The sequence below is a fragment of the Bombina bombina genome, chromosome 4 (genome assembly GCF_027579735.1).
Source record: "Bombina bombina isolate aBomBom1 chromosome 4, aBomBom1.pri, whole genome shotgun sequence".
Lineage (NCBI taxonomy): Eukaryota > Metazoa > Chordata > Amphibia > Anura > Bombinatoridae > Bombina > Bombina bombina.
Window position 1 is genome coordinate 769,631,200 of NC_069502.1, and position 18,621 is coordinate 769,649,820.

At 37.9% G+C, this 18,621-nt stretch overlaps 1 protein-coding gene across 1 annotated transcript in view; it reads right to left on the reverse strand.

Annotated features, from left to right (window-relative positions):
* LOC128656928 (ribonuclease T2) overlaps window positions 1-18,621 on the reverse strand; it is a 104,052-nt gene that overhangs the window by 72,907 nt on the left and 12,524 nt on the right. Inside the window, exons 2-3 of the mRNA XM_053711102.1 lie at window positions 16,071-16,173; window positions 5,023-5,083 (exon numbers count right to left, since the gene is read on the reverse strand). Of these exons, the coding sequence (XP_053567077.1) occupies window positions 5,023-5,083; window positions 16,071-16,159 (150 nt within the window). The 5' untranslated portion in view covers window positions 16,160-16,173. The remainder of the gene's footprint in view (window positions 1-5,022; window positions 5,084-16,070; window positions 16,174-18,621) is intronic.

The window sequence follows — 18,621 nt, forward strand, 5'->3', positions numbered from 1 at the left end:
ATAAAGCTCCTAAGCACTTTGTTGTTATCCGTAGTATTTGTATTAAGTAGGGCTATGATGGGAGCAAGATGGAACAGAGGGGCACACAGGGATTATTCATATATCCGTCTCAGTGTCTATTCAAGGAGATAGAAATTAACCTGTTATAGTGCCGGTGGAGCAGTTCAGCATATAGATGGCTGTAGATAAAGTTAGGAATGTTACACACAGGAATTATTCATATGTCTTCTATCTATATATATCATAGAGATAGAGATGAACCTGTGAGTTGTAACACTATTGACAATAAGTATCAGAGAACAGAAGTAAGCAAATCTACGCGTTTCGACAGTGTTAGATGCCTTTATTCCTAACTTTATCTACAGCCATCTATATGCTGAACTGCTCCACCGGCACTATAACAGGTTCATTTCTATCTCCTTGAATAGACACTGAGACGGATATATGAATAATCCCTGTGTGCCCCTCTGTTCCATCTTGCTCCCATCATAGCCCTACTTAATACAAATACTACGGATAACAACAAAGTGCTTAGGAGCTTTATTGAAAAAAGACGGACTTCCCAAAAAAAGAACGGATAAAAAAGAACGGCTCAACATCTCACACTATCTTGAGCCGCTGATACAATAAACCCGCTATACAACTTGGGAAAGTAATCATACATTGACTTAACTGTATATATTTTCAACTGGGATACTTTTCCAAATAATTACTGTGTCCAGGCTCGTCACAGGGATTGGAGGAAAATTACCAGTCAGGTGACGTGACGTCAAACCTCACGGCTCATCACTCACAGTTACTCCTAACGGCTAATAGATCAGACGCCTCCACCATACACTGTGTTTAACAGCCGTCTGGACTTTACCTAACCATATGATCGTATCATTGGTAAAACATAACGATAAGATTGTTGTGATAATAATTATCTGCCTTAATCAAGTCTATCTATATATACACATTTTTTTTAAATCAAATTTCCAGCCGATAATTTTTACATTTGTGTCGGCTCATTTCCCTTTGTTTTTTTAATACATTTTATGATGTTTTATTGTTTTTGATGCCGGCATCATCTGTATTTTTGTATGTGTTGATACGACATTTGCCAAAAAAACGCTATATAAATTTATTATAAAGATTTTTTATATTCTTGACAACATTGGGTCTCTTGTCATTACATTTTATATATAATCCTCTGGTTAGCTCTATTTGTGGAGCGCTTATCCCACACTTTATCCTCACTTTTCTATCCAATAGTCTGTATTTTGAGATTTATCAGACCACTTAGGGATTCAAGCATTAACCATTTGACTAGCACTCACACCACCCCTCTTACTTTGCTATGCATTTGTGATTGGCTGATGGCTTTCACATGTTAAAGGGGGAGTGGAAATAGACATATATGCAGCGCAAGCTTCAGCGCAACTGCTGTAACCCGCGCCGCCCGTAATTTCAGCTCGCACATCGGGGTATCACATATACGGCGCCGGCAGTTTATAAAGTGCCGTAAGTCAGATAAACTTGCGATGTCCAGAAATGAGCGTAAATACAAATTTCTGGAGTCGCCAGTCACTTACCACACTTTAGAAACTGTCAGCGCTTAAGAAAATAAAATAAAATGTCAAATCTCCCGTAAAAGTATAAACCACCTCCCAAAAATAAACCTGACACGTAAAACACCTATATCCGCCATCAAACCCACATCGGAACTAATAATAAAAGTATTAACCCCTAAACCGACAACCCCCCACAACGCAATATGCCTGATTAAACTATTAACTCCTAATCCGCCATTCACCCACATCACAATCTACCTAATAAAAGTATTAACCCCTAAATCCGCCAACCAAGATCGTAAACTACCTAATAAATGTATTAACCCCTAATCCGCCATTCAACCACATCGAAAAGTGCCTATTAAAACTATTAACTCCTAATCCGCCATTAACCCACATTGCAACAAACCTTATAAATGTATTAACCCCTAATCCGCCAAACCCACACAACGCAGTAATCCTAATAAAACTATAAACCACTAAAAAAAGCTTCTTCTTTTTTTAGATTAGGGATTTAATGGGCCTTTGAAAAAGAGCCGAATGCCCTTTTAAGGGCAGTAAAAGAGCTTAATGCCATTTTAAGGGCAATGTCCATACAAATGCCCCTTTAGGGGCAATGGGTAGTTTAGGATTTTTTTAGTGTTAGGTTTTTTATTTTGTGGGGTTTGTTGAGTGGGGTTTTTTTTTTACTGTTAGAGGGTGAACTTTGTATTTTTTAAGGTAAAAGAGCTTTTAAGGGCTATTGGTAGTTTAGCATTAGATTAGGGGGTGTTTTTATTTTAGGGGGACTTTTTCATTTTCATAGGGATTAGGTTTAATTTTTGATAATTTGGTTTATTATTTTATTTAATGTTAGAATTTTTTATTTTTGTAATCTTAGATTAATTTAATTTTTTTTTAAGTATTGTTAGCTTTTTTATTTTAATTGTAATTTAGTATTTTTTAATTTAGGTAATTTGGGTCAATTTAGGGGGTGTTAGGTTAGGGGGTTTAGTAATTTAATTAGTTTTTGTTGTGGGGATTTGGCAGATTAGGGGTTAATAGATTTATTAGATTTGTTGCGATGTGGGTTAATGGCGGATTAGGATTAAGTGTATTGCGTTGGTGGGGGATGGCGGTTTAGGGGTTAATAGTTTTAATATGTACTTTGCGATAGGGGTGAATGGCAGATTAGGGGTTAATAGTTTATTAAAGTATATTGCGTTGTGGGGTGATGGCGGTTTAGGGGTTAATTGGTTAGATGTTTTGCGATGTGGGGATTGGTGGATTAGGGGTTTATTAGTTATTGCGGTGGGGGTTGGCGGTTGACAGGTAGATATTGTGCATGTGTTTTGTGTTAGCTATTTTCAGGAGGTAGATAGATATTGTGCATGCATTAGGTGTTAGTTACTATTTTCAGGGGGTTACGGTGCTCACATACTCAGTGCCAGTCTTGCTGCGCCTGCCTATGTGTGTGGAATAAAAATTTTAAATTTTTATGTGATACCGATTTGCGATGCTGTTCTATGTTGGCTGATGGGAGTAAAAATTGCGGGCAACGGGTGAAATATATGCACCGCTGTATATGTGATACCAAAACCGCGTAAAACCCGGCGTTGCCGGCCTTTGCGGGCGACTCTGCATATGTAATCTTGCCCATAGTGTATAAATAATGCCATGGAACATTATGGAGTAATTCACCATAATTGCTTAGTGTAGCTGTGACAAGTCCAGAAGTGCAGAACTGATTTATGAAGCCGTAGTGTAGCACTGAGGATGTTAGATTCTGCTATGAAAACATAAGTATATATGGTTTTATTAGCACAAACTACTGCAGGAAAATAATATTTTTTTGTGTTTAATTTTTTATTTTAAATGTTCAGAGTCCAGACACACAATTTGGTAAAATTTTTTGGGGAGATGCGAGTTACATTATTACATGTGTCTGTGCCTATACTTATGTATGTGATCTACATATTTATACTTCTTAAATACACATAACTTGACCATGGAACTTTTCAGCCTAAGGGTTTGGCTTTCCATATAGGTTGGACTGACATCTACACTTTATTTGCTAGGACTGGGGACGCCCAGTATTTTTTGTTTTTTCTTTTTTTGTATTTGCATCCTTGTTTGATTATGCAGTATTTTTTGTTCTATATAATATTGCTTGATTGTTCTTTGAGATATATACCTTTGTCATCATATCTTTCTAGGTATATTAACTTGAAGGTAGTGCGGAGACACCTAATTTTATTTACATTATTTTTGAGGTGGGTTCTGGAATACACCTTAGTCTCGAGCATTATTGCACTCTGTATCCATACCTTTCCTATCTTACTAGATATTAGTGCTTGTCCACATATAATATATATATATATATATAGGTGACTGTGTGTGGGTGACTGTGTGACTGTGTGTGTGTGTGTGTGTGTGACTGTGTGTGTATACAGCACACACAAAAATGTTTTTTTTTTGTTTTTTTCTGTGTTAAATTCACACTTTTTTTTTGGGGGGGGGGCAGGGGACCCTGCTTGGATTCTTGCACCTGGGCCCTTTGGTTTCTAGTTACACCTCTGCTATTGTGTTGCAGCTGCTGAATAGAATTTTTTAAAAAAAGCTTATTTAGAATTTCAGTGTCAGGATTAGCACCGTGTGCACACACCCAGCTGCCCACTACATACACCCAGCCACACACTGCATAAACCCACTGCATTGCAAGTATCTTTAACCCTTTCCCGCTGGGACTTATTTGTCTCATGGCAACTGTAAACAAATAAGTAAAAATTAAAATCACGTGATCGTTTTAAATGATGGGATCAGGTCAGGGGGGAGTGTCTGACACTAGGCCCGCCCTCCAGCACACAATCACATTTATGAAGCGGCTATGGCTTCAGGACAGTCAAATGGCAAGGACGATCCATGCCGTTCTAACAGCGCTAAAGTCCAGTGCAGTTTGGACGGCATGGAACATCCTAATAGTGGTAAAGGGTTAAACAGTATTCTGGGTCTATATAGTCCCAGTTTACTTTTGACTTTCATGTAGTTAAGTATTTTCTAGATAAAGTTCTAGAGCATTAAAAGGTCCATTAAACACAGAAGAATTGTATAATTGTCAAAAGCATAATAAAAAAAGACAGTGCAATAACACTTGTCCTGAATTTCAAATAAGTAGTAGATTTTTTGGGGGACAAATGTATTTTTTTCACCATTTAACAGCCCCCTGTATCATGTGACAACCATCAGCCAATCACAGACATATGTATACACTGAATTTGCTCACATGCTCAATAGGAGATGTTGCCTCAAAAAGTGTGCATATAAAAAGACTGTACAAGATTTGATAACGGAAGTAAATTGAAAAGTCTCTTAAAACAGCATGCTCTTCATGAATCTTGAAAGTTTAATATTTACATTAGTGTCCCTTTAAAACAATAAAGGATGTATAAGGAGAACTTGCTTAATTATTGCATAGTAGAGAATATCTTACCTTGCATACAGTTACTGGCCAGTGATGAGTGAGAATAAGTTTTGACCATTCATGTTGCCGGCTAAAAACAAAATAAAAAACAAATGTTGAAATGGCTTCTGCTTTTATACCTTATTTTGAGTTTCATGTTCCTATAAAATCGTATTTTTTTTAAGACCTGATTAAAACGGAAATAAAAATTATTTCAGAAAGTGATTGTAGTAAATTCCAGTAGAATCATATTTTACAGTTTGCTTAGTTGTACAGTTGTATGACAGCACAAGCAAAGCTTGTGCAGCCCATTCCCATGCCATGGAACCAATCGTAAGAGAGCAGGGCATGTCAATCCACCTGAAAAATGTTTACAACCTCTACTTCTTAAAAGGGACAGTCTAGTCAAAATTAAAACTTCATGATTCAGATAGGCCATGCAATTTTAAACAACTTTCCAAATTACTTTTATCATCAAATTTACTTTGTTCTCTTGGTACTCTTTGTTGAAAGCTAAACCTAGGTAGGCTCATATGCTAATTTATAAGCCCTTGAAGGCCACCTCTTATTTCAGTGCATTTTGACATTTTTTACAGCTAGACGGTGCTAGTTCATGTGTGCCATGTATATAAAATTGTGTTCAGTCCCATGGAATTACCTAGTAGTCAGCACTGTTTGGCTAAAATGCAAAAAAGGACAAAGGGTGGGGGAAAGGACAGCAAAGTAGTATTCACAAAAGCCTTGTTATAGATCAATAAGAATTGTTAGGTATAATACAAAGTTCTATGCCCCAGGGCGTTCTTGTAAAACGCGCGTCAGGGGTCACTTGGAGAAACCTTGTCTCTACTGTTTTAAACAGCTTTCCTGATCCCTTTACTCTACCTATATCGTTACTATTTTTGTCTACATTCAGCAGTGCACTCACTTTTTGGATCAGTTAAAACTAAAATAGCTCCCAGATTGAAGGGGCTTAGTCTTTACCTTCTGCCTGCTGAAGTACTTAATATTTTAATATATTACATCGATATAGCAGTAATTTTGGTGGTTACTCAGGCTTAAAGGGCCACTAAACCCAAAATCTTTCTTTCATGATTCAGATAGAGAATAGAAATTTAAACATTACAATTTACTTCTATTATTTATTTTGCTTCATTTTTTAGATATCCTTAGTTGAAGAAAAAGCAATGCACATGGGTGAGCCAATCACACAAGGCTTCTATGTGCAGCAACCAATCAGCAGCTACTGAGCATATCTAGATATGCTTTTCAGCAAAGAATATCAAGAGAATAAAACAAATTAGATAATAGAAGTAAATTAGAAAGATGTTTAAAATTGCATGCTCTTTCTAAATCATGAAAGAAAAAATGTGGATCTCATGTCCCTTTAAAGGGACAGTCAACACCAGAATTTTTGTTGTTTAAAAAGATAGATAATCCCTTTATTACCCATTCCCCAGTTTTGCAAAACCAACACTGTTATATTAATACACTTTTTACTTTTGTGACTAACTTGTATCTAAGCATCTTCTGACCGCCCCTAATCACATGACTTTTAGTTATTATCTATTGACTTGCATTTTAGCCAATTAGTGCAGTGTCTGCCACTAGCCACGGGCGTGATCACAATGCTATCTATATGGCCTACAAGAGCTAGCTCTCCCCTGCTGTGAAAAGTAAATACAATAGAGGCGGCCTTCAAGGGCTTATAAATTATCATATGTGCCTTCCTAGGTTTGCTTTCAACTAGAATACCAAGAGAACAAAGCAAAATTGTTGATAAAAGTAAATTGGAAAGTTGTTTAAAATTACATGCCCTATTTGAAAAATGAAAGGTTTTTTTGGACTTGACTGTCCCTTTAAGTGGTTTTAAATCATGTTGCTGGTATGAATGGTTTTGTGTTCCAATAAAGAATTAGTGTGAATGTGTTTTATTAAATAGCAATACATTATCCCTGCTGATATTTACAAGGGACAGTAATTATTAACCCTTTAACCTAGGGATTAGAAATCCCTTTTTTTATTTGTATGCTATCCTTACAATTATGTAAAAATTGGCTAATATGCAAGTCTGTCAAAAGAAGTGAGAAAAGGGGGCAGTTTGCTGAGGCTTAGATATAAGGTAATCAAAGAGGTAAAAAGTATATTATTATAACTGTGTTGGTTGTGCAAAACTGGGGAATGGGTAATAAAGGGATTATCTATCTTTTTAAGCAATAAAAATTCAGGGAGTAGACTGTCCCTTTAACTTGTGGCTTGGCGAATCACATGAACAACCCTGCACCACAAGCTACTTATGTACATTAAGAAATAGAGCCCATTGTGTATGCGACAGTGTAATTAACCTGTTGGGTGTGGAGGATGACAGGGAAACATATTTGCTTTTTCTTGCATGAACAAAGGACATCTCTCTGCCATCTTCATTCATTAGTAGCTAAATAAGATGTGATTGTACATCCTTATCACTTGTATCCCCAAAGGGGTTAAAGGGACATTCCAGCCAAAATTAGAATCCACATGGATGTATTTCAGTTTTGAATAAAACCATTTTTATAATTTACAGGTATTAGCAAAAATGCTTCTAATAAAATCTATAGCTGTTTCAAAAGTGTATTTAAGTATGCACCGTGCACCCGCATTTTATACACAGCACTTGCTCAGAGAGCCTAAGGTGCTTCTACCATCTGGTAATGGTTTAATTTGTTAACTGTTGACAAGATACAGGCCCCGCTGGCGCTCTGAGCAGCTGCAGTGTTTAAAATGCTGGTGCACTGAGAATATGTAGCTATGCTTCACATGCAGAGAAAAAAAAGTTAACACTAAAACAGTGATACATTTTACTAGAAACATTTTTGCCAATAGATTTAGAATGCAAATATGTTTCTAATCAAAGATGTAATTCATCTATGTGCATTTAAAGGAACAGTATACATGAAAAATGTTATTGTTTAAAAAGATAGATAAATCCCCTCATTAGCCGTTCCCAAGTTTTGCATAACCAACACTGTTATATCAATACACTTTTTACCTCTGTGATTATCTTGTATCTAAGCCAGTGCAGACTGCCCACATGTCTCAGTTCTTTTGACAGACTTGCATTTTAGCCAATCAGTGCTGACTCATAAATAACTTAATGGGAGTGAGCACAAGGTTATCTATATGGTACGTATGAATTAGCAGTGTAAAAAAACTGTCAAAATGAACTGGGATAAGAGGTGGCCTTCAACGGTTTAGAAATAACTTTAAACCTACCTAACATAGTAACATAGTAACATAGTAACATAGTAGATAAGGTTGAAAAAAGACTGAAGTCCATCGAGTTCAACCTATACAAATCTAAAATACTTACAAAAAGCTCCAGTTAAGCTTAAATAACCCCATTAAAATGTGACCCATTTAATACTAGCAATCATATCCATGAATTTTGTTTATATACAGAAAATTATCCAGACTATTTTTAAATGTATCTATGGTATTGGCATTCACTACCTCCTTTGCTAATGAGTTCCACAATTTTATTGCTCTTACAGTGAAAAAACGTTTCCGTTGCTGGAGATTAAATCTCCTTTCCTCCAACCTTAAATTATGACCTCTTGTCAGAACCAATTTTCTTGGAATAAAAAGAGCTTCTGCCATCTCTGTATATGGGCCTTGAATATATTTATATAAAGTAATCATGTCACTTCTCAAGCGCCTTTTTTCTAAAGAGAACAGACCCAGTTTGGCTAGCCTCTCCTCATAGGTTAATTTCTCCAATCCCCTTATTAGCTTTGTGGCCCTTCTCTGAACTTTTTCTAGTTCTGCAATATCTTTTTTAGCAATCGGTCCCCAGAACTGCACTCCAAACTCAAGGTGAGGTCTTACCAGGGCTTTATATAATGACAGAATTATGCTTTCCTCCCTTGAATCAATGCCTCTTTTAATACATGCTAGTATCTTATTAGCCTTTGAAGCCGCTGCTCTGCATTGTGCACTCATATTTAGCTTGTTATCTATTACTACTCCCAAATCCCTTTCCTCCTGTGTTTGGCTAAGTCTTGTCCCATTTAAAAAATACATAGCCTGCTTATTTTTACTTCCAAAATGTAGAACCTTACATTTTTCCGTATTAAATCTCATTTTCCATTCACTTGCCCATAGTTCTAATTTTAGCAAATCCCTTTGCAAAGAGAGTTCATCCTGCTCTGACCTAATGACCTTACTTAACTTAGTATCATCTGCAAAAATAGAGATGTCGCTATTTAATCCTTGCTCCAAGTCATTTATAAAAATATTAAAAAGAACAGGGCCCAGTACTGATCCCTGGGGGACGCCACTGATTACCTTTGTCCAATCTGAGTATGATCCATTTACTGCTACTCGTTGCTCCCTATCTTTTATCCAGTTATTTATCCATGAGCTAACATTTTCAGCTATTCCCAGTCCCTTAATTTTGTGCATTAATCTCTCATGAGGCACTGTATCAAATGCCTTTGCAAAATCTAAGTATATCACATCAACTGATTCCCCTTTATCTATATTTTTACTTACTTCCTCGTAGAATCTAATTAGATTAGTTTGACATGATCTATTTCTCCTAAAGCCATGCTGATTAGAACTCATAATCTTGTTTACACGAATATGCTCATCAATATAATCCCTTATAATCCCTTCAAATATCTTCCCCACTATTGATGTCAGACTAACTGGTCTATAGCTTCCTGGATCATCCCTGCTTCCCTTTTTGAAGAGTGGCACCACATCAGCTTTACGCCAATCCTGGGGTACCATGCCTGAGGATAATGAGTCTTGAAAAATTAAGAGTAAAGGTTTGTCTATAACAGTGCTAAGTTCACTTAACACCCTTGGGTGTATTCCATCTGGGCCTGGAGTTTTATTTACCTTAATATTTTTTAGTTTTTTCCTGATATCCTCTAAACAAAACCCAGTTAGTGGTATGGACTGGCATGTTCTATTCTGTTCCAAAGTATCATTCAATGGTTCCTCTCTCGTGTATACTGAAGAAAAAAACTGGTTTAGTACCTCAGCCTTTTCCCTGTCATTATTTATCATGCTACCCTCCACACATTTTAATGTACCTATATTATCCTTCTTAGATTTTTTGCTATTTATGTACTTAAAGAACCTTTTAGGGTTAGACTTAGAATCCTTGGCAATTAATTTTTCATTTTCAATTTTGGCTAATTTGATTGCTTTTTTGCATGCTTTGTTACATTCCTTATAAATATTGTATGCTGAGTCTGTACTATTTTCTTTTAATAATTTAAATGCCCTACGTTTTTTCCTAATTTCTTTTAACACATTTTTATTTAGCCATAACGGCTTATTTTTTTTATTTTTATTTTTATAACCATATGGTATGTATTGATATGTATATTTATTTAACAAATTTTTAAATATTATCCATTTATCCTCTGTATTTTTATTAGAAAATACATTGTCCCAATTTATATTATTTAATGATTTCCTTAAATCGTTGAATTTTGCTTTCTTGAAATTAAAAGTCTTAGTTAAGCCTTTAAAACACTGCATATGAAAAGAGATTTCAAATGTGACCATGTTATGATCACTGTTACCCAAATGTTCTTTAACTTCTATGTTTGATATTATATCTGTATTGTTTGATAGCACTAAATCCAATATAGCTTTACTCCTAGTTGGCTCCTCTATTAATTGTGACAAGAAGTTATCCCTGAGAACATTTAAAAATCTATCCCCCTTAGCTGAATTACTAGTTTCATTGGCCCAGTTTATATCAGGGTAGTTAAAATCTCCCATAATTACAGCACTGTTATCAGCAGCCTTACCTATTTGGATAAGTAGTTGAGTTTCCTCCGGGTCACTAATGTTGGGAGGCTTGTAGCATGTTCCTAGTAATATGTTTTTAGGATTTTCCCCCACTCTTTATTTCAACCCACAGGGTCTCTACATTGTCACTTGTATCATAAATATCTTCCCTTATTGTAGGTTTAAGGTCAGGTTTAATATACATGCAGATTCCTCCACCCCTTTTATTATTCCTGTCCCTCCTAAATAATGTATACCCCTCTAAGTTAACTGCCCAGTCATGTGAATCATCCCACCAAGTTTCAGTTATACTGATAACATCATAGTCCTCTTCTGCAACTAAGAGCGTCAGCTCCCCCATTTTACCTGTCATGCTTCTTGCATTTGTTGTCATACATTTAATTTTCATGTGCTTTCTGCTGCTACTTGGTGTACTTTCCTCTATACTTTCTAATGTGACATTTCTTAAGTCATCCCTTCCTTGAGATATTAATGGAGTGACATATTCAGACACTGATCTCTCTGTTCTATTTTGTTCAAATTGACCCTCCCCCCCTTTGCCTAGTTTAAAAGGTTCTCTAAACGTGCTACCATCCTAGATTTAAATAATAATAATAAAAAAAAAATGAATACCAAGGGAACAAAGCAAATTTGATGATAAAAGTAAATTGGAAAGTTGTTTAAAATTGAATGCCCTATCTGAATAGGGAAAGTTTAATTTTGACTAGACTGTCTCTTTAACTTTTAACCGGAATGTCCATTTAAGATGTTGTGATTTCATCAATTGATGCCTGATAATGTCACACTGAATGAGGAAGTGCCCAGAACTATAGGACTGTGAGTCTGACATCAGCAGTGGGAGAAATTGAAATAAATGTCTCGCACTGATAACTACCTAAACCATCAAAAGCATTGCAAGATCTAAAACAAAATGTCTGGCGAACCTAGTTCATGTTTTATTACGGCTAGATTTGGAGTTTGGCGTTAGCCGTGAAAACCAGCGTTAGAGGCTCCTAACGCTGGTTTTAGGCTAACTCCGGTATTTGGAGTCACTCAAAAAAGGGTCTAACGCTCACTTTTCAGCCGCGACTTTTCCATACCGCAGATCCCCTTACGTCAGTTGCGTATCCTATCTTTTCAATGGGATCTTCCTAACTCCGGTATTTAGAGTCGTGTCTGAAGTGAGCGTTAGAATTCTAACGACAAAACTCCAGCCGCAGGAAAAAGTCAGTAGTTAAGAGCTTTCTGGGCTAACGCCGGTTCATAAAGCTCTTAACTACTGTACTCTAAAGTACACTAACACCCATAAACTACCTATGTACCCCTAAACCGAGGTCCCCCCACATCGCCGACACTCGATTTATTTTTTTTAACCCCTAATCTGCCGACCGCAAAGCGCCGCCAGCTAAGTTATCCCTATGTACCCCTAATCTGCTGCCCCCAACACCGCCGACCCCTGTATTATATTTATTAACCCCTAACCTGCCCCCCACAACGTCGCCGCCAGCTACCTACAATAATTAACCCCTAATCTGCTGACCGCAAAGCGCCGCCACCTACATTATAGCTATGTACCCCTAATCTGCTGCCCCTAACACCGCCGACCCCTATATTATATTTATTAACCCCTAATCTGCCGCCCTCAACGTCGCCTCCACCTGCCTACACTTATTAACCCCTAATCTGCCGAGCGGACCGCACCGCTATTATAATAAAGTTATTAACCCCTAATCCGCCTCACTAACCCTATAATAAATAGTATTAACCCCTAATCTGCCCTCCCTAACATCGCCGACACCTAACTTCAAACATTAACCCCTAATCTGCCGACCGGAGCTCACCGCTATTCTAATAAATGTATTAACCCCTAAAGCTAAGTCTAACCCTAACACTAACACCCCCCTAAGTTAAATATAATTGAAATCTAACGAAATTAATTAACTCTTATTAAATAAATTATTCCTATTTAAAGCTAAATACTTACCTGTAAAATAAATCCTAATATAGCTACAATATAAATTATCATTACATTGTAGCTATTTTAGGATTAATATTTATTTTACAGGCAACTTTGTAATTATTTTAACCAGGTACAATAGCTATTAAATAGTTAAGAACTATTTAATAGTTACCTAGTTAAAATAATAACAAAATTACCTGTAAAATAAATCCTAACCGAAGTTACAATTAAACCTAACACTATACTATCATTAAATTAAATAAAATACCTACAATTACCTACAATTAAACCTAACACTACACTATCAATAAATTAATTAAATACAATATGTACAAATAACTACAATGAAATAAACTAACTAAAGTACAAAAAATAAAAAAGAACTAAGTTACAAAAAATAAAAAAATATTACATTAATTTTAAACTAATTACACCTACTCTAAGCCCCCTAATAAAATAACAAAGACCCCCAAAATAAAAAAATGCCCTACCCTATTCTAAATTACTAAAGTTCAAAGCTCTTTTACCTTACCACCCCTGAACAGGGCCTTTTGCGGGGCTGCCCCAAGAAGTTCAACTCTTTTTCCTGTAAAAAAAAAACATACAATACCCCCCCCCCCCCCAACATTACAACCCACCACCCACATACCCCTAATCTAACCCAAACCCCCCTTAAATAAACCTAACACTAAGCCCCTGAAGATCATCCTACCTTGTCTTCACCTCACCAGGTATCACCGATCCGTCCTGGCTCCAAAATCTTCATCCAACCCAAGCGGGGGCTAGACATCCATCATCCGGTGGCTGAAGAGGTCCAGAAGAGGCTCCAAAGTCTTCATCCTATCCGGGAAGAAGAGTAGATCCGGACCGGCAAACATCATCTTCCAAGCGGCATCTTCTATCTTCATCCGATGAGGACCGGCTCCATCCTGAAGACCTCCGACGCGGACCCATCTTCATCCGGCGACGTCCAACTGAAGAATGACGGTTCCTTTAAGGGACGTCATCCAAGATGGCGTCCCTCGAATTCCGATTGGCTGATAGGATTCTATCAGCCAATCGGAATTAAGGTAGGAATATTCTGATTGGCTGATGGAATCAGCCAATCAGAATCACGTTCAATCCGATTGGCTGATCCAATCAGCCAATCAGATTGAGCTTGCATTCTATTGGCTGTTCCGATCAGCCAATAGAATGCGAGCTCAATCTGATTGGCTGATTGGATCAGCCAATCGGATTGAACTTGATTCTGATTGGCTGATTCCATCAGCCAATCAGAATATTCCTACCTTAATTCCGATTGGCTGATAGAATCCTATCAGCCAATCGGAATTCGAGGGACGCCATCTTGGATGACGTCATTTAAAGGAACCGTCATTCGTCGCTCAGTCGTCGGCCAGGATGGATGTTCCGCGTCGGAGGTCTTCAGGATGCTGCCGCTCCGCTCCAGATGGATGTTGATAGAAGATGCCGCCTGGATGAAGACTTCAATCGGATGGAAGACCTCTTCTGCCCCGCTTGGATGAAGACTTCTACCGGATCATGGACATCTTCAGCCCCCCGCTTGGGCTTGGATCAGGACATCGGAGGAGCTCTTCAGGACGGATCAGTGAACCTGGTATGGTGAAGATAAGGTAGGAAGATCTTCAGGGGCTTAGTGTTAGGTTTATTTAAGGGGGGTTTGGGTTAGATTAGGGGTATGTGGGTGGTGGGTTGTAATGTTGGGGGGGGGGGGGTATTGTATGTTTTTTTTACAGGCAAAAGAGCTGAACTTCTTAGGGCATGCCCCGCAAAGGGCCCTGTTCAGGGCTGGTAAGGTAAAAGAGCTTTTAACTTTAGTAATTTAGAATAGGGTAGGGCATTTTGTTATTTTGGGGGGCTTTGTTATTTTATTAGGGGGCTTAGAGTAGGTGTAATTAGTTTAAAATTGTTGTAATATTTTTCTTATGTTTGTAAATATTTTTTTATTTTTTGTAACTTAGTTCTTTTTTATTTTTTGTACTTTAGTTAGTTTATTTCATTGTAGTTATTTGTAGATATTGTATTTAATTAATGTATTGATAGTGTAGTGTTAGGTTTAATTGTAGGTAATTGTAGGTATTTTATTTAATTAATTTAATGATAGTATAGTGTTAGGTTTAATTGTAACTTAGGTTAGGATTTATTTTACAGGTAATTTTGTAATTATTTTAACTAGGTAACTATTAAATAATTAACTATTTAATAGCTATTGTACCTGGTTAAAATAATTACAAAGTTGCCTGTAAAATAAATATTAATCCTAAAATAGCTACAATGTAATTATAATTTATATTGTAGCTATATTAGGATTTATTTTACAGGTAAGTATTTAGATTTAAATAGGAATAATTTATTTAATAAGAGTTAATTAATTTCGTTAGATTAAAATTATATTTAATTTAGGGGGGTGTTAGTGTTAGGGTTAGACTTAGCTTTAGGGGTTAATACATTTATTAGAATAGTGGTGAGCTCCGGTCGGCAGATTAGGGGTTAATAATTGAAGTTAGGTGTCGGCGATGTTAGGGAGGGCAGATTAGGGGTTAATACTATTTATTATAGGGTTAGTGAGGCGGATTAGTGGTTAATAACTTTATTATAATAGCGGTGCGGTCCGCTCGGCAGATTAGGGGTTAATAAGTGTAGGCAGGTGGAGGCGACGTTGTGGGGGGCAGATTAGGGGATAATAAATATAACATAGGGGTCGGCGGTGTTAGGGGCAGCAGATTAGGGGTACATAGGGATAATGTAAGTAGCGGCGGTTTACGGAGCGGCAGATTAGGGGTTAAAAATAATATGCAGGGGTCAGCGATAGCGGGGGCGGCAGAATAGGGGTTAATAAGTGTAAGGTTAGGGGTCTTTAGACTCGGGGTACATGTTAGGGTGTTAGGTGCAGACGTAGGAAGTGTTTACGCATAGCAAACAATGGGGCTGCGTTAGGAGCTGAACGCGGCTTTTTTGCAGGTGTTAGGTTTTTTTCAGCTCAAACAGCCCCATTGTTTCCTATGGGGGAATCGTGCACGAGCATGTTTTTGAGGCTGGCCGCTTGCGTAAGCAACTCTTGTATCGAGAGTTGAAGCTGCGTTAAATATGCTCTACGCTCCTTTTTTGGAGCCTAACGCAGCCTTTATGTGGACTCTCAATACCAGAGTTATTTTTATGGTGCGGCCAGAAAAAAGCCGGCATTAGCTACGCGGGTCCTTACCGACAAAACTCCAAATCTAGCCGTTAGTTTGCTATATCTTGTTCCGTCCTCATATTAACATAAGTGTGACATCTATTAAGACACACATTATGTTGGCTAAATGTAGCTTACCTTGAGAATGATGGATCATTTCTATATGTACACTGAACAGCCTGAAAAGTTAATACCAGAACCAGAGCAATTCTGACAATTGGTGCCATAGTTTGAAATAGTCCTGAAATGAAAATAATTCATGGGTTAAAGGTCTACAATAGAGTTGTTATTGTTTAAAAGATAGATAATCCCTTTATTACCCATTCCTCAGTTTTGCAAAACCAACACTGTTATATTAATATACGTTTTACCTCTGTGATTACCTTGTATCTAAGAACCTTCTTCCAGCCCCCTGATCACATGACTGTGACTGTTTATTATCTATTGTCTTGTAGTTAGCAGTGTGTTGTGCTAAATCTTAAAGGGACAGTATACACTCATTTTCATATAACTGCATGTAATAGACACTACTATAAAGGATAAGATGCACAGATAATAATATAAAAATCCAGTATAAAACTGTTTAAAAACTTACTTAGAAGCTCACAGTTTATCTCTGTTGAAAAGGTTGCTGGAAAGCCCACTGCAAGTGGGAAATATCAGACCCTCCCCCCCCCCTTCTTTTGCATATGAAAAGACTCTTTACACAAACAGGAGCAAGCTGGAGAAGGTAGCTGACGGTATTCACATAAAACTTTGGGGCTTGGTTAGGAGTCTGAAAATCAGAGCAATGTTATTTAAAAATAAGCAAAACTATACATTTTATAAGAAAAAAAAACGTTATGGGCTATATAAATAGATCATCTACAAAACATTTATGCAAAGAAAAAATTAGTGTATAATGTCCCTTTAACCCCTTAACGACCGAGGACGTGCAGGGTACGTCCTCAAAAAAAAGGCAGTTAACGCCTGAGAACGTACCCTGCACGTCCTCGGTGTGGAAAGCAGCTGGAAGCGATCCTGCTCACTTCCAGCTGCTTTCCGGTTATTGCAGTGATGCCTCGATATGGAGGCATCCTGCAATAACCGTTTTAAGCCATCCGGTGCAGAGAGAGCCACTCTGTGGCCCTCTCTGCACCGGAGATCGGTGGCTTATAGCGTTGGTGGGTGGGAGCCGGACCGGGAGGCGGCCATCGATGGCCCTTCGTGATGTGGAGGGGGGCGGGATCGTGGGCGGGGAGGCCAGGGGGCGCGCACTGACGCGCGCACGTGCACGGGAGGGCGGGGGCGGGCGCGTGCACGGGGAGGGAGCGGGTGGGAACCGCTACACTACAGAAAAAAATTGTAGGAAAATGATAAAAAAAATTGCATAAAATAAATAAATCAAACGAAAAAAATAAATCAGTTAGGTGGTGGGTGTTGGGCTGTGGGGAGGGGGAAGCTACACTACAGAAAAACCGGGTAAAAAATAAAATAAAACATATTTTTTTGCAAACTGGGTACTGGCAGACAGCTGCCAGTACCCAAGATGGCCCCCAATAAGGCAGAGGGGAGGGTTAGAGAGCGGTTTTGGGGGGGGATCAGGGAGGTTGGGGGCTAAGGGGGGGATCCTACACAGTAGCATATGTAAATATGCTAAAAAAATAAAATAAATTATTTTAGTACTTTTATTTTAGTACTGGCAGACTTTCTGCCAGTACTTAAGATGGCGGGGACAATTGTGGGGTGGGGGAGGGAAGGGAGCTGTTTGGGAGGGATCAGGGGGTGGGATGTGTCAGGTGGGAGGCTGATCTCTACACTAAAGCTAAAATTAACCCTGCAAGCTCCCTACAAACTCCCTAATTAACCCCTTCACTGCTAGCCATAATACACGTGTGAGGCGCAGCAGCATTTAGCGGTCTTCTAATTACCAGAAAGCAACGCCAAAGTCATATATGTCTGCTATTTCTGAACAAAGGAGATCCCAGAGAAGCATTTACAACCATTTGTACCATAATTGCACAAACTGTTTGTAAATGTTTTCAGTGAGAAACCTAAAATTGTGAAAAATTTAACTTTTTTTTTTTTAATTTGATCGCATTTGGCGGTAAAATGGTGGCATGAAATATACCAAAATGGGCCTAGATCAATACTTTGGGTTGTGTACTACACTATACTAAAGCTAAAATTAACCATACAAGCTCCCCAATTAACCCCTGCACTGCTGGGCATAATACACGTGTGGTGCGCAGCGGCATTTAGTGGCCTTCTAATTACCAAAAAGCAATGCCAAAGCCATATATGGCTGCTATTTCTGAACAAAGGGGATCCCAGAGAAGCATTTACAACCATTTGTGCCATAATTGCACAAGCTGTTTGTAAATCATTTTAGTGAGAAACCTAAAATTGTGAAAAATTTAACGTTTTTTTTTATTTGATCGCATTTGGCGGTGAAATGGTGGCATGAAATATACCAAAATTGGCCTAGATCAATACTTGGGGTTGTCTACTACACTAAAGCTAAAATTAACCCAAAAAGCTCTCTAATTAACCCCTTAACTGCTGGGCATAATACACGTGTGGTGCGCAGTGGCATTTAGCGACCTTCTAATTACCAAAAAGCAACGCCAAAGCTATATATGTCTGCTATTTCTGAACAAAGGGGATCCCAGAGAAGAATTTACAACCATTTATGCCATAATTGCACAAG